The 12,981-nt window shown below is 57.9% G+C and overlaps 1 protein-coding gene across 5 annotated transcripts in view; it reads left to right on the top strand.

The window, feature by feature from the left end:
* RIPOR3 (RIPOR family member 3) overlaps window positions 1-12,981 on the top strand; it is a 75,529-nt gene that overhangs the window by 58,787 nt on the left and 3,761 nt on the right. For 4 of the 5 annotated variants that reach the window (XM_067708444.1, XM_067708443.1, XM_067708445.1 and 1 more), the window contains 13 exons: window positions 92-241; window positions 412-475; window positions 822-865; window positions 1,053-1,178; window positions 1,264-1,409; window positions 3,154-3,283; window positions 4,820-5,392; window positions 8,412-8,542; window positions 9,469-9,592; window positions 10,147-10,282; window positions 10,912-11,073; window positions 11,780-11,941; window positions 12,449-12,651. In XM_067708444.1, coding sequence (XP_067564545.1) covers window positions 92-241; window positions 412-475; window positions 822-865; window positions 1,053-1,178; window positions 1,264-1,409; window positions 3,154-3,283; window positions 4,820-5,392; window positions 8,412-8,542; window positions 9,469-9,592; window positions 10,147-10,282; window positions 10,912-11,073; window positions 11,780-11,941; window positions 12,449-12,651 — 2,151 coding nt within the window. Of the gene's footprint in view, window positions 1-91; window positions 242-344; window positions 476-821; window positions 866-1,052; window positions 1,179-1,263; window positions 1,410-3,153; window positions 3,284-4,819; window positions 5,393-8,411; window positions 8,543-9,468; window positions 9,593-10,146; window positions 10,283-10,911; window positions 11,074-11,779; window positions 11,942-12,448; window positions 12,652-12,981 lie in introns of those variants that run through there. The other variant, XM_067708446.1, reaches the window with a different exon arrangement.

Raw genomic sequence — 12,981 nt, 5'->3', positions numbered from 1 at the left:
GCGAGTGACTGGCAGGTCGGGGCTCCGCCCCTCGGCGTGGGCCGCGCCCAGTAGCCCGTGCGGCGCGCCCACGGGCCCGTGTGCCCCGCAGGTGGACGAGCTCTACGAAGGCTACTGCATCCAGTGCCGCCTGCGAGACGGCGCCTCCAACATGCAGCGGGCCTTCTCCCGGTGCCCGCCGAGCCGCGCCTCCCGAGAGAGCCTGCAAGAGCTGGGCCGCAGCCTGCAGGAGTGCACCGAGGTGGGCGGCGGTGGCGGGCAGCGCCGCGAGGGTCGGGCCGGTCTTGGGGCTCCCTGGGCCCTGAGGAAGCCTCTCTCTCTGCCCGGGGGCCTCTGTCTGGCAGGGTCTGTGCGTCCCCCGTGGCCGAGCCCGGGGGCAGGCGGTGAGCCACCTTGTGTGGGGCTTTGCAGGACATGTGGCTCATCGAGGGGGCCCTGGAGGTTCACTTGGGCGAGTTCCACGTCAGGATGAAAGGTAACAGAACAGGGCTGAGAGTGGCTGGGCCGGTGCCAGTGTGGAGGGAGCATCAGGCCTTCTCGGGGACCCTGGGGCTTGTGCGGAGGGTTGGTCAGAATCCCGGGGGTCCAGGCCCAGCCCGCGTTTCCACTCCTGTGACTTGTGACCTCGGGCAAGTCCTATCCCCTCTCTGAGTTGAAAGTGAGGGCCCAGGCCTGTCCACTGTCATCATGAAGGCCTATCCCCCCATCCCCCGAAGCTGATACACCCTGTGATGGGGGGGGCTCCTCGTGTGAGGGCCTGTGACCCATGGGGCAGGGACGGAGGAGAGTGGAGAGGAGATTAGCCCGTCTCTGTGTTCCAGGCTTGGTGGGCTACGCACGCCTCTGTCCGGGAGACCAGTATGAGGTACAGCCACGCTCCGGGCGGGATCAGACCTCAGGGCTCCTCACCAGGCCTTTGGGGGTTGGGAGCTGCTGGCAACCAGGGCCCCAGCTGGGTTTCTGTCCCCGCCCCGACCCAGTTGGCAGGGAGGGCCCCCAGGCAGGGGGCAAGGGGGGCGGCTGACCCCTCCCTCCGTGGGCCTGGCCCACAGGTGCTCCTGCGCCTGGGCCGCCAGCGCTGGAAGCTGAGGGGCCGGATCGAGTCTGACGACAGCCAGACCTGGGACGAGGAGGAGAAGGTCTTCATCCCCACCCTGCACGAGAACTTGGAGATCAAGGTGGGTGGGGCTTAGGGGCGGGGCCGGGGCGCCGCGGGGGGCGGGGCTTGGCTCCGACACCACCCAGAACTCCCCATCCCCGCAGGTGACAGAGCTTCGGGGCCTGAGCTCGCTGGCGGTGGGCACAGTGACCTGCGACATCACCGACTTCTTCACAACCCGGCCGCAGGTCATCGTGGTGGACATCACAGAGCTGGGCACCATCAAGCTGCAGCTGGAGGTGCTGTGGAAGTGAGTCGGGGTAGCCGCCTCCCCCTGCCCGGGGCCCACTGCCCCGACTGGAGGCCGGCCCCAAACTCTCACCCAGAGAGGAGGGGGCGGGGTGGGGGGGAAGGGGGCTCGCCGGCTCCCCCTGGTGGCCTAACCACGCCTTAGCATCCACCTTGGGCAGCCCTGCCCTCATCCTGCCCCCCAGACAGGCTGGGGCCCAGACCCTTACCTGCAGCCCTGCCTACCCCACCGCCCCCGCCCCTCTGACTTTTGATTCCCTTCTCACTTTTGACCCAGTGGCTGTTAAAGACCTGGCTGGGGACTTCCCTGGTGGTCCATTGGTTAAGACTCCACGCTCCCAATACAGGGGGCCCCGGTTGGACCCCTGGTCAGGGAAAAAGATCCCACATGCCGCGGCTAAGAGCCCGCATGCCACAACTAAGAGCCCGCATGCCGCAACTAAGAGCCCTCATGCCACAGCTAAGAGCCCGCATGCTGCAGCTAAGAGCCTGCATGCCGCAACTACGACCCAGTGCAGCCAAATAAATAAATATTAAAAAATAAAATAAAATAAAGACCTGGGCTGGCCAGGACCCTTTCCAGCAGCCTCCTGGGCTGGGTTCCTGGGAGAAGCCTGCCTCTGCCCAGGAGGACTGGCTTTGCTGTGCCCACCTCATTCCCCGCTGACCCCTGCCACCCATCAGGCATAACGCCGAGTGGTCACCTTGAGTCCTCCCTGGGCCACAGCCCACAGCCCCATGGATGGGGGACACGCGTGAGAACGACCCCTGCCCAGGATGGGGCTCTCCACTGTGCATGCCATTTCAGGATCGCTGGTGGTTTCCACAGGTTTTGGTTTTGGTAGCAGAGCTCTTTCTCCCAAATGAAACCTTGGGTTTCGAGGAAATTCCCTTCTCCTCATTCCCCAGGGCAGGTGCTGCAGGAGCAAAGGGGCTGAGACGCACTTCCTCTACTCTGGTGCTTCTTGTGACCAGTTGGGGCCGGTCTCTCCTTCCTCCCTGGGGTGGGGTCCGAGCCGGGGTCACTGGAGCCACTGCCCTCTCCCCGGTGAGCTGGGTGAATTTGGACAAGTGACACCCCAGCTTCAGTGTCTTCATTTGTCTAGCGGGGCTGAGCACGCCTCTCAAGTGTACGGGGCAGGGGGTGGCCCAGCGCCATGCAGCCCCAAGCCGGGCAAGTCCAAGGACCCGGGTATCCTGCCGGCCTGCAGCTGCCCTGGGCAGGCAGTGCCTCTGAGCCTCAGGCCCTCGTGGCTGGGCTGGGCCCCAGGTGTTGCGAGCTAGGCCTGTGTGCAGGGAGGCACGAGGCAGGGAGGGCTGACCCACGCCTGCCTGCTCCAAGGGCAGGCGAGGGCCGGGCTGACGCATCACTTCCTCACCCTGGATCTGCAGCCTTCCCTGTGACTGGCGCCCCCTGACCGATGAGGAATCTGAGGGGGGCAGTGACGTGGCTAACCCAGAAGACGGCAGAGCCGAGTGTCCACCTCTGGTCTGCTGAGCTTCTCGAAAGGCCTCTAAAGGGGGGTGTCATTCACCTGTGTGGCGGCCGAGTGCCGCCCCTCGCCATCTGGCTAAGGGCGTTCAGGGCAGCGAGCCTCTGAGAGACGTGGCCAGAAGGGTTGAGAACGTGGATTTGGAGTCCCCTGGCTGTGCCTGCCCCTCCCCGAGCCTCCACCTCCTGGGTCCTGTCTGTGCTCCAGTGTCCTCCGGCCACCGATGACACCCTGGCCTCTGCTCTCCTCCAGCCCGTTTGATACCGAAAGCTTCCTGGTGTCGCCCAGCCCCACGGGCAAGCTCTCCATGGGCAGCAGGAAGGGCTTCTTGTACAACTGGACACCCCCGAGCACCCCCAGCTTCCGGGAGAGATACTACCTGGTGAGTGAGCCGCGCCGGGCAGGGGTGCCGTGGTTCTAGCTGGGACCGGGAGTGGGGGGGACTCCCCAGGGGCCAGCACAGGGGGTGGGCTGAGCAGCAAACTTTGGGCTCAGCCTCCCTTGTTTGGGGGTCATCCTGGGTGTTTTTCTGTACTTTTTCTTTCTCGCAGCCAAGCCCTCCATTCTGGGGCCTCTGGACTTGGTCCTGGGCTCGGCTGGTTCTTCCGGATGCCTGGGATGGGGTTCTCTGGATGGTTCTACCACCCCAGCCATGACCTTGGCCTCCAGTCTGTTTTACCCTTTAGTATACGTTTCCAGTAGGTAATACCTTGACACCCTGTACAGTAAAATACCTCTTTCCTGTGGCCTCCAGGGACCTGGGTCCCCTCCTTAGCACCAACTACTCTTGTCACCTTCCTCCATATTCCTCCAGAGATGCTCTGTGCCGTCTGGGAGCAGATGCCTCTTCCCCAGCCTTTCTCCCACAGCAGCCCTTAACCGAGTGATGTACTGGACACTGTCATTCCCAGAGCGCTCCTCATTCTTTGTTTGCACGGTGCAGCATTCCACATTTGGCTAAAAATCGCACTTTGTTTAACAAGATATTGAGGTTCAGTTATTTGCTGTTACCAACGACGGGGCTGTAAATAACCTGGTGCACACGTCATCCTGCATGTGTTCAAGTATCTTCCCAAAGCAGGTGCCCCAGTGAGGGTCCAGGGACAGAGACAAAAACAAGGACATTCTGTCAAGCCCAGAGGGAGGGTGATGCTGAGCTGGATGAACCTGTCTCCCGCCTCTGGACCTTAGGTGCGGAAGGCAGCTTTATATGAGCTGGGCAACTTGTGCATTTAGAGGAAACGTGATTGTCTGGCCAGGGTGGTCCCAGTGTACTTTGGTTGAAAAATCATCTATGGTTAAGAGCATGGACTCTGGAGCCAGATGGCCTGGGGTCCAAATTCTGTCTATGCCTTTCATCTGCTGTGTGACCTTGGGCAAGTCATTCAACCTCTCTGGACTTCAATTTCCGTATCAGAGAAATGAGAACAACAGCACCGCCCTGATGGGGCTTTGTAAGGGTTAAATGACTTAGTTAATGAGGAGTGCTTACAAGAATGCCTGGCAAAAACAGATGGTGCTGTCTGAACATCAACCATTATTATTGGTTCGGTTGGTGAGGGGGAGGGGTTCGGGTTTATGTCAGCTCGCCTGGATTAAAACTCTCGCACTTTGATCCTCGCCTGTGTGGCCTGAGGATGAGCCAGTGCCCACCCTCAGGGAGGTGTGGTGATGGTTAAATGAGGTCTGACTCAGAGACTGGGGCTGGAAAGAAGGGCATTAGAAGGGTGATGAGGGATAAGGGCAGAGAGGTGCCAGGCTCTTATCAGCACTTCCGGGCTGCCAGTCACCTTGGTGGACCTCAGTCATCCTGAGAATGTGCGTATGCAGAGCAAGGGTCTGTGGGGGAAGCCCTCTGGGGGCCTCGCTGTGATCCCTGGGGCAGCTGGTGAGTCTGCTCCCGCATCCCCCTCTCCAGTCTGTCCTGCAGCAGCCGGCACAGCAAGCCTTGCTGCTGGACAGGCCGAGGGCCACCTCCATCCTCAGCTGCCTGTCCGACGGTGACCTTCGGGGGCCTGGCCTGCGGAGCCGGAGTCAGGAGCTGCCTGAGATGGACTCCTTTAGCTCCGAGGACCCCCGAGACACTGAGACCAGCACAACAGCATCCGCCTCGGACGTGGGCTTCCTGCCCTTGGCCATTGGCCCCAACACCTCCATTGAAGAGGGGGCCCAGGAGGACCCCCCACCCCTGGGCCTCCTGCCAGAGGTGTTCCACCTGGCGGAAGCCTCATTTGTGGAGCAGCCTGGGTGGAGAAATTTGGGAGTAGAAAGCCTCGACCTGCCACGGGGCTCCCCCTTCCGCAACCACGTGATCCCCGGAGGCCAGGAAGGCCACGATGAAGCAGAAACCGAGGATGGAGTGGATGGGCCCGGGGTGCCCCTCGAGAGGCCCCTGCAGGATGTCCTGGATTTACTGAGGTCCACGGACCCTGCCCCGCCCCAGCTCCGGGAGCTGGAGTACCAGGTCCTCAGCTTCAGGGACCGGCTGAAGGTACGTTTATTCTTTGCTGGGCGGAAGTCCTGCTTTGCTGATGGTGTGACAACTGGGAGTGAGATCTTGGGGCAGGGAGCCTGGGCCAGCATCCTGGCCTCACCCCTGTGTAACCCAGGTGGGCGATGTCTCCTCTCTGGGCCTCAATCTGTTCATCAGCCCAATGGGTGTAACAACAGCTCTCAACGACCTGGGAGGAGGATTATAAGAGGAAGTCGGGGCTCAGTGTGGATAACTTGCTCCATGTCCAGCCAGATCCCAGCCCCATCTCACATCTTCTGACCTGGGTGGGTGGGGCTGCAGCTCAGCTTTAAAATTCCCAAGTCGGGGCGTTCTCAGGGTCAGAGCTGGCACTGTGGGAGGCCCCTCACAGCCACACGCCCCACACCAAAACTTCTCCACAGGGCCCACGCCAGGGGCTGTCCTTGGGTGGCTCTCAGAGGTGCTGGCCTGGGCAGGTTATTTCTGTTTTTTTGGTTTACATATACAGATGTACATAAGCTAAAATGTATACTTATATATATATATATATATACATATGGCATATATATACAGCATATATACATACAGCACCTACCTAGACATCAATTTTTTTTTTGGCCGTGCCCCAAGGCTCGTGGGATCTTAGTTCCCCAACCAGGGATCGAACCCGTGCCCCCTGCAATAGAAGCACGGAGTCCTAACCACTGGACCTCCAGGGAAGTCCCCATACAGCAATTACTTTATGGAACCACTGTCTTTTGTGTTCAGTTCACTGGCACTGAAATAGTTTAACAGCTCTCATCAAAATTCGTTTCGGTTATTCCAGCCGTGACCCCTCCCCCAACATTACAGTTCAGCACAGGTGAAAGTTTAATTTTTCACTTTGTATCTAGTAACTTTAAAAACACGTTCGCTGTTTACCACTGCTGTGGTCTTTAAAAAGGACCTGCCAGAAAATTTCAAGAAAAAAATTTAAGAAGTAACGTCACCCTTTTTGTATTTCTTAGCGGCGTTTGTGTAGAACCATGCGGGTCGGCACGCACGCAGCTTCTGCCACATACCTGTATTTTTTTTTTTTTTTCTTCTGTACGCGGGCCTCTCACTGTTGTGGCCTCTCCCGTTGCGGAGCACAGGCTCTGGACGCGCGGGCTCTGTGGCCATGGCTCACGGGCCCAGCCGCCCCGCGGCATGTGGGATCCTCCCGGACCGGGGCACGAACCCGTGTCCCCTGCATCGGCAGGCGGACTCCCAACCACTGCGCCACCAGGGAAGCCCCCATACCTGTATTTTGAAAAATACACTTTGCATAAACAACCTAAAGTAATACCACAATAGGACAATAATTTTAAACATCTTCGAGGAAATTTTTTTTTTTTTGGGCAAACCAAGTTAGAACAATACAAATGATTATAGGCTATGGTGTTTAGTTTGACTTTTTCAAGAGAAATTATACACATAGGTATAGGTGTATAAATTCACGTATTTATATTCATGGGTATATGTGAGGATTTAATGAGGATTTAATTTTATACGTGTGTATATATATACACGCAGTTAATTCTCACTATTCACAGATTCTGTTTTTGCAAATTCATCTACTTGCTGAAACGTGCTCGTGATGCTTTCGTGGTCATTCAGAGGCACGTGCAAAGGGGCAAATAATTGGAGTCCCCTCATGTGCAAGTTCCCAGCTGAGGCTGAAGGAGATGACACTCTTCCTTCTTTTCTCAGCTCATACTGCACCCAAGTGTCCTTTTCACCGAATATTTAGTGCTACGTTTTCCACATTTCTGTACTTATTTCTGGTGATTTCGCTGTTTGAAACAGCGCCCAAGTGCCAGGCTGAGGTGCTGGCCAGTGTTCCTGACGTGCCTTATGGAGGAAATGTGTGTGTTGGATAAGCTGTGTTCAGGCGTGAGTTAAAATGCCACTGACCTTGGGTTTAGTGTATCAGCGGTACAGCGTCTATATTAAATAAGACGTCTTTAAGCAGACACACAGAAAACAAGGTTACGTATTGATGGGTTGATGAAAATGTTGACCAGAGGCTCACGCCTCTGCATCTCCCCTGGGAGCAATTGTTCAGTTTCAAATCCAGAGATCACGACGTTACACACCGTAACTACCGTGAACAGCAAGAACTGTGTGTGTGCGCATGCGCCTGTGTGTGCGCGCATATATATATATGTATATATATGTATATGTATATGTGTGTATATATATATATATATATATATATTTTTTTTTTTTTCTATTGGGCAAGGAAATCTCTGCAACTAGTCTTATTCTTCTGTTGTTGCTCAAGGTTTTCTCTTTGGGCTCAACTTTCAGGAGCCCAGTTCTGGCTCTTGGGGCAGCATCTACTTGGGCTATGCCTTCGGTGCACTTTGTGTGAGACGAGGCCCCTGGGGATGGGAATCAGCCACAGCAGACTTGCCACTGGGAGACTCTGACGACTTGACACCCCCTCCTGCCGCCTCGCCCAGTCAGGGGCTGCCTTAAACTTCCTCTCCTTCCACGTCTCCCCGGGAGAGGAGACACCTGGAACTCAGAGGCTCACCTAGCAGCCTCTGGCCTGGGTTGTTGGGAGTTGTCTGGCCTGACCCACGCCGTATTTAGAAAATAATTTGGAATTAGTTGTTGATAGTTAAAAACTGGGCAGCTCCCCACAAAGTCTAGATTTCCACCTTTTCTTGGAAAACTGAACAAGCTGGCAACCTCAGGCCTCACACTCCGGGTGGCAGGTGGCCCTCTTGGGGGAGGGCCCTGCTCTCCAGCTCTCTCCTGTCATTTGCCCTGTCCCTGTGGGTGTTTGTGACCGGTGAGATTTTTCAGATCTGCCCTCCTTCCAGCTGTCATGCCAGACCTTGTCACAGGCCGTTCGGGAGGGGCCTTGGGGACGCGTCCCCTTGCCCGTCCCTGACGCAGGGGATGGCAGCCCTGCTGAGGGACGGTGACCAGGACGCCGTTAGGGTGGGTATGCTGGGCGGGTGGCCGGGCTGCCCTGAGTTCCGGCTGTCCGTCCATCCGTCCGCAGCCCCGCGGAGCCCGCCGGGAGCACGCGTCCGCCGAGAGCCTGATGGAGTACATCCTGGAGAGCTTCTCCTTCCTCAGCGCCCACATCACCCCGCATGAGTTAGCCCTGTTTGGGGGCTCCCAGGGTCCCCGGTGAGTGCGCCCGTCCCAACGCAGCCCTGGTGACCAGCCTTGGGGCCGGGCTCTCCCACAGCCCGGCCCTGATGTCTGTTTTCTTTATTGTGGCCCCGGCCCCGCCCCGCACAGAGCAGGTCCTCCGTGACCACTGAGTGAACGAGGATACCTCAGCCTGGCCCTTAGCCTTCTGCTCCGAGCGATGGGCTTTTTTTTTTTTTTTTTTTTAATCTTAAAAAATAACAATAGCGCACTCAGTAGGACCTCTGACCTCTGCGGAGCAATTGCCCAAGCGACCCCGCTCCCAGTTCCTTCTGCACAACGGCCCGCCCTCACCTGTGACACCAACTGCGTTCTCGGTGAAGCAGCTCCCACCTGCCCACTCACACTGGCCTGAGCGCTTCTCCTGCACCCAAAGTTCAGCAGCACAGAAGCGTGTGAACAGGCCACATTTCTCCTCTCTTCTCACGATCCCATGGGGAGGGTGTGGCACCTCCACCCCTCTCAGGGCTCAGGCTCAGCCCCTGCCCGGAGCAGACACAGTGCTGGGTACGCTTATGTGTCACTCACCCCTCACGGCCCCGAGCTTGGGGTTCCTGCCCCCACTTTTCAGATGAATAAACTGAGACTAGGGGAGGCTGACTTATCCAGAGTCACAGAGCTAGGAATTAGTTGGAACCTTAGGCTTCTGCTACAAATTGCACACCCTGCAAGGTGCGGGGGGGGGGGGGGGCAATGCCATCCCAGCACCTGTTTTGAGTTGTTGCTACCTTTTGCTGCTTCTCCTTTTCTCTTAGTTTTCTCCTCAGTTTAACTCCATCTCCTTGGGACCTGGAGTTGGCCTCCCTGATCAGAGCTCTCCAGAGAGGGAGGGTTTCCTCTACCCTTGGAGGGAGCTGAACTGCTAACCGAACGGTCACCCAGTTCTTCTCAATTCAACTCAGAAAGGACAAGACTCCACCTCCACCGCCAGCGCTGAAAGCGCCGTCCAGGGAGCTCACGGCTGGTGCCCCAGAGCTGGACGTGCTGCTCACGATTCACCTCCGAATCTGCAAAGCGCTGCTGCAGGTGGGTGAGGAATGGGGGAGGGTGGGGTGGAGTCGGGTGGGGTGGCAGGTTCAAAGCGGGGGTGCTGGTGGTGGTGCTGGTGAATAGTCATGGGGTCCTTATACAGCCCAAGCCCTAAACCGAAGGCAGTGGTTGTGTCTCTTTGAGTGGCAGATGCCAGGACTCCAATCCAAACTGGCTCAGCCGAAAGGAAATTTTTTGGCTCGTAGGATTGAAAGACCCAGAGGTGGGCTTCAGGCCCAGCTGGATCCAGGGTTTCAAACGTCATCATGACTGAGTCTTTCCCTCTCTCAGCTCTGCTTTCCTGTGTTGGTTGGCTTCACTTTCTGGCAGGCTGGCTCCTGCCGGTGGCAAAGGTGGCTCCTGGCAGCTCCAGCCTGCATCCTGTCGTCTCTACCCCTTTAGCAAAGGAGGAATCCCCAGATGACAGTCAGGGAGTTACCATCGGGATAGAAGAAAGGATGGGCACAGGGCAGGTGGGCGCCACAGGCATGGTGGTTGACCTCAGAGGGCATGTTCTGTGCTAACCCGGAGCATCATGGGTTGCTTCCCAGAAACTGGACTCTCCTAACTTGTCGAAGATGGTCCAGGAGTGCCTCCTGGAAGAAGCTGCACAGCAAAAACAGGTTCTGGAGACGCTTTCTGTGCTTGATTTTGAGAAGGTCAGCAAGGCGACATGCGTTGAAGAGAGTAAGTACCTGTCCTCCATCCACGGACTGCCCGTGTGCGTGGCAGGAAGTGATGAGGATGAAAGCCCAGGGGGCCTCCTCTCCCTTCCCAACACCCAGAGTTAAATGGAGCCCAGGGGACATGAGTGGGGGCAGTGGCTGGGATCAGACACACACTGTGGGGTGGGAAGGGAGGCCCGCTAGCCTCGGTTAGCTGTGTGACTCTGGGCAAAAGATTCACCTCTCTGAGCCTCAGCTTCCCCATCTGTACAGGGGAGGCCGCTGGGTAGGTGTCAGTGAAGGAACCCCAGGGCACATTCAGGGCATACAGTGTGTGGTCAGACAGTAGCTGTGACCCCAGTTCTGCCCCTGCCCCCTCTGTGGGACTTCCCCTTGTCCATAAGGAGAGGCTGGTGACAGCAGCAGCCCCAGGTTTGTCGTGAGGGCTGCAGGTGGTGACCCAGATGAGGTGCTCACAGCCGAAGCTGCTTGTCTCTGCGGGTCACAATGGGACGTGGGAAAGGGACTCTGCGTTAGGCCAGGCCATCCCTCCTCCCCGACCTCTCAGGGCCTAGTGGAAGGACATCTCTGGGCTTCCTCACTGCCTGCTGTTCCCCACCGCCAGTCAGGCTTCTGAGCCTGGGCTTTCAGTCATCCCGCAGGCCACGCGGAGGAAGGGGTGCCTGAAGCTGTGGAGAGGCTGCACGGAGCCCGGCGCGGTCCTGTCCTGCCCTGGCACGGTGCTGCTGGACCAGCTCAAGAAGACGTTCCTTCACAGAGTCAGAGGGAAATACCCGGGACAACTGGAAATAGGTAGCCCCCTGCCTGTGCCCGCCCGCCTCAGAAATGCTTTGTGGATCCTCTGGGGCCTTCAGCATTGCCTCGGCAAGCCTCCTTGTAGCCCCGTCTCCACCTCTGCGAACGCCTTCTCGGCATGAAGTGGAGGCCTTTCTGAAATTGACAGCAAGGCATCTCCTTTTCCTGGGGAGAGGAGGGAGGAGTCCGTGAAGCCGGGAGGCTGCAAACGTTAGTGGGCTCGTGCACCTTTCTGATTCCATGGCTTCCACCAGAACCTTAGAGGGGTTGAGAAGGAGCCTTTATGGGAAGGTAGGCAGGACTTTACCTGCCCCATAGCGGTGTCTTGAATCTTGGCTGGACTCTTTCCCAGAATGCAGAGCTGCAGCACTTTTCTCTGTTGACAACTGAAGGGTGACATACTCCAGGCAGTGGCTCTGGGCCTTAAGCAGTTCTAACCACCTGCATATTCCCAGGCCCCGGCTCTGTGATTCACATCGAGGGGCGGGTGGGGCCCAGGGCACACGGATGCACCGCAAGACTCCCACCTCGGGCCTGTGGGCCTTAGCTGGAGCACGCCCCACGCAGGCGCAGGGGGCGCAGGGAGGGACACCCACCCACACGCCATCAGAGAGCCTTTAAAGTGACCCGGCCGTGGCCAGCTGAGCGGCGCCAAGGGGGCGGGGTCTCGGTCTCCCCTCACGTCGTGTCTGTGTGTTGCCAGTGTGCCGCAGGCTCCTGGAGCAGGTGGTCAGCTGCGGCGGGCTGCTGCCCGGAGCCGAGCTCCCTGAAGAACAGACCATCACCTGGTTCCAGTTTCACAGCTACCTGCGGAGGCAGAGTGTCTCCGACCTGGAGAAGCACTTCGCACAGCTCACCAAGGAAGGTAGGGGCTGGGGTGGGGGGCACATGGCCTCAAAGCAACACACTGACGACAAAGGAGTGTCCGTCGTGGAGACCTCTGTCTCGGCTCGGCTCTGGGAAGCCAGTGTTTCAGAATCACTGTGTCTTTCTCCTCCAGCTGTTCTTTCGAGAACCAGATTTAATTAGATTCTACATTCAGCCCACGTAGAAATGAGCTCCCAGGGCAGGAGGCTTTACAAAGCACAGAGCAGAGGTCAGAACTGGACAGGAGGGCTATTGCTGGGCTGGCCGGAGTCCCTGAAGTATGGACCTGGGGTTTATTCATTTTCAGGGTGTATTTGATCCCTTGCTAGAAAGCCTTCCTGGAGATTCCAGGAGGCCCCCTTTGAGACCAATCCAGACTGTCCACTTGGTGATCACACGGGCTTGTCCTGGGATTTGCTTCTCCCTGGCTAATGCACGAGCCACAGCTGTCCAGCCCGGCGCAATCAGAGGGGACCCCGGGCCTCCTTTTTTCTGTCTCTTGTAGTAACACTCGTCGAGGAGCTGCAGTGCGTGGGCCAGGCCAAGACAGTCAGGAAGCTGAAGGGGAAGCAGCTGGGCCAGCTCCAGCCCCTGCCCCAGACGTTGAGGGCCTGGGCGCTGCTCCAGCTGGACGGGACCCCACGGGTGTGCAGGGCGGCCAGTGCTCGCTTGGCCAGCGCAGCCAAGAACAAGAGCTTTCGGGAAAAGGTACGGTGTGGGAGGCGGCAGCCCCTGGCTGCAGGTGTGTGAGTTGGGGGGAGGTGGAGGGAGGTAGGCTTCCTCTTGGAAAAACAGGGAGCAGTGAGTGACTGGGGGCTGCATCTGCGGCCGGTATGTTGATGTAGGGATACTCCAGACAAGAACACAGCCTTCCGCAAGCCCTCACCACTGGCAGCAGCCAGCCAGCCCTGGGGAGGGAGCCGGCGTTGCCAGGCGATCAGTGGTTAGCAGCATGCCACGTGCTCACCACCTCATTCAGCTCAGTGTTTCTAAAGTACCTTATCTATTTGGTCTCTGAGATGTCACCTGCACGTAGAA

The sequence above is a fragment of the Pseudorca crassidens genome, chromosome 15 (genome assembly GCF_039906515.1).
Source record: "Pseudorca crassidens isolate mPseCra1 chromosome 15, mPseCra1.hap1, whole genome shotgun sequence".
Lineage (NCBI taxonomy): Eukaryota > Metazoa > Chordata > Mammalia > Artiodactyla > Delphinidae > Pseudorca > Pseudorca crassidens.
Note: the sequence above shows the minus strand (reverse complement) of the source record. Positions and strands in the feature narration are given on the sequence as shown.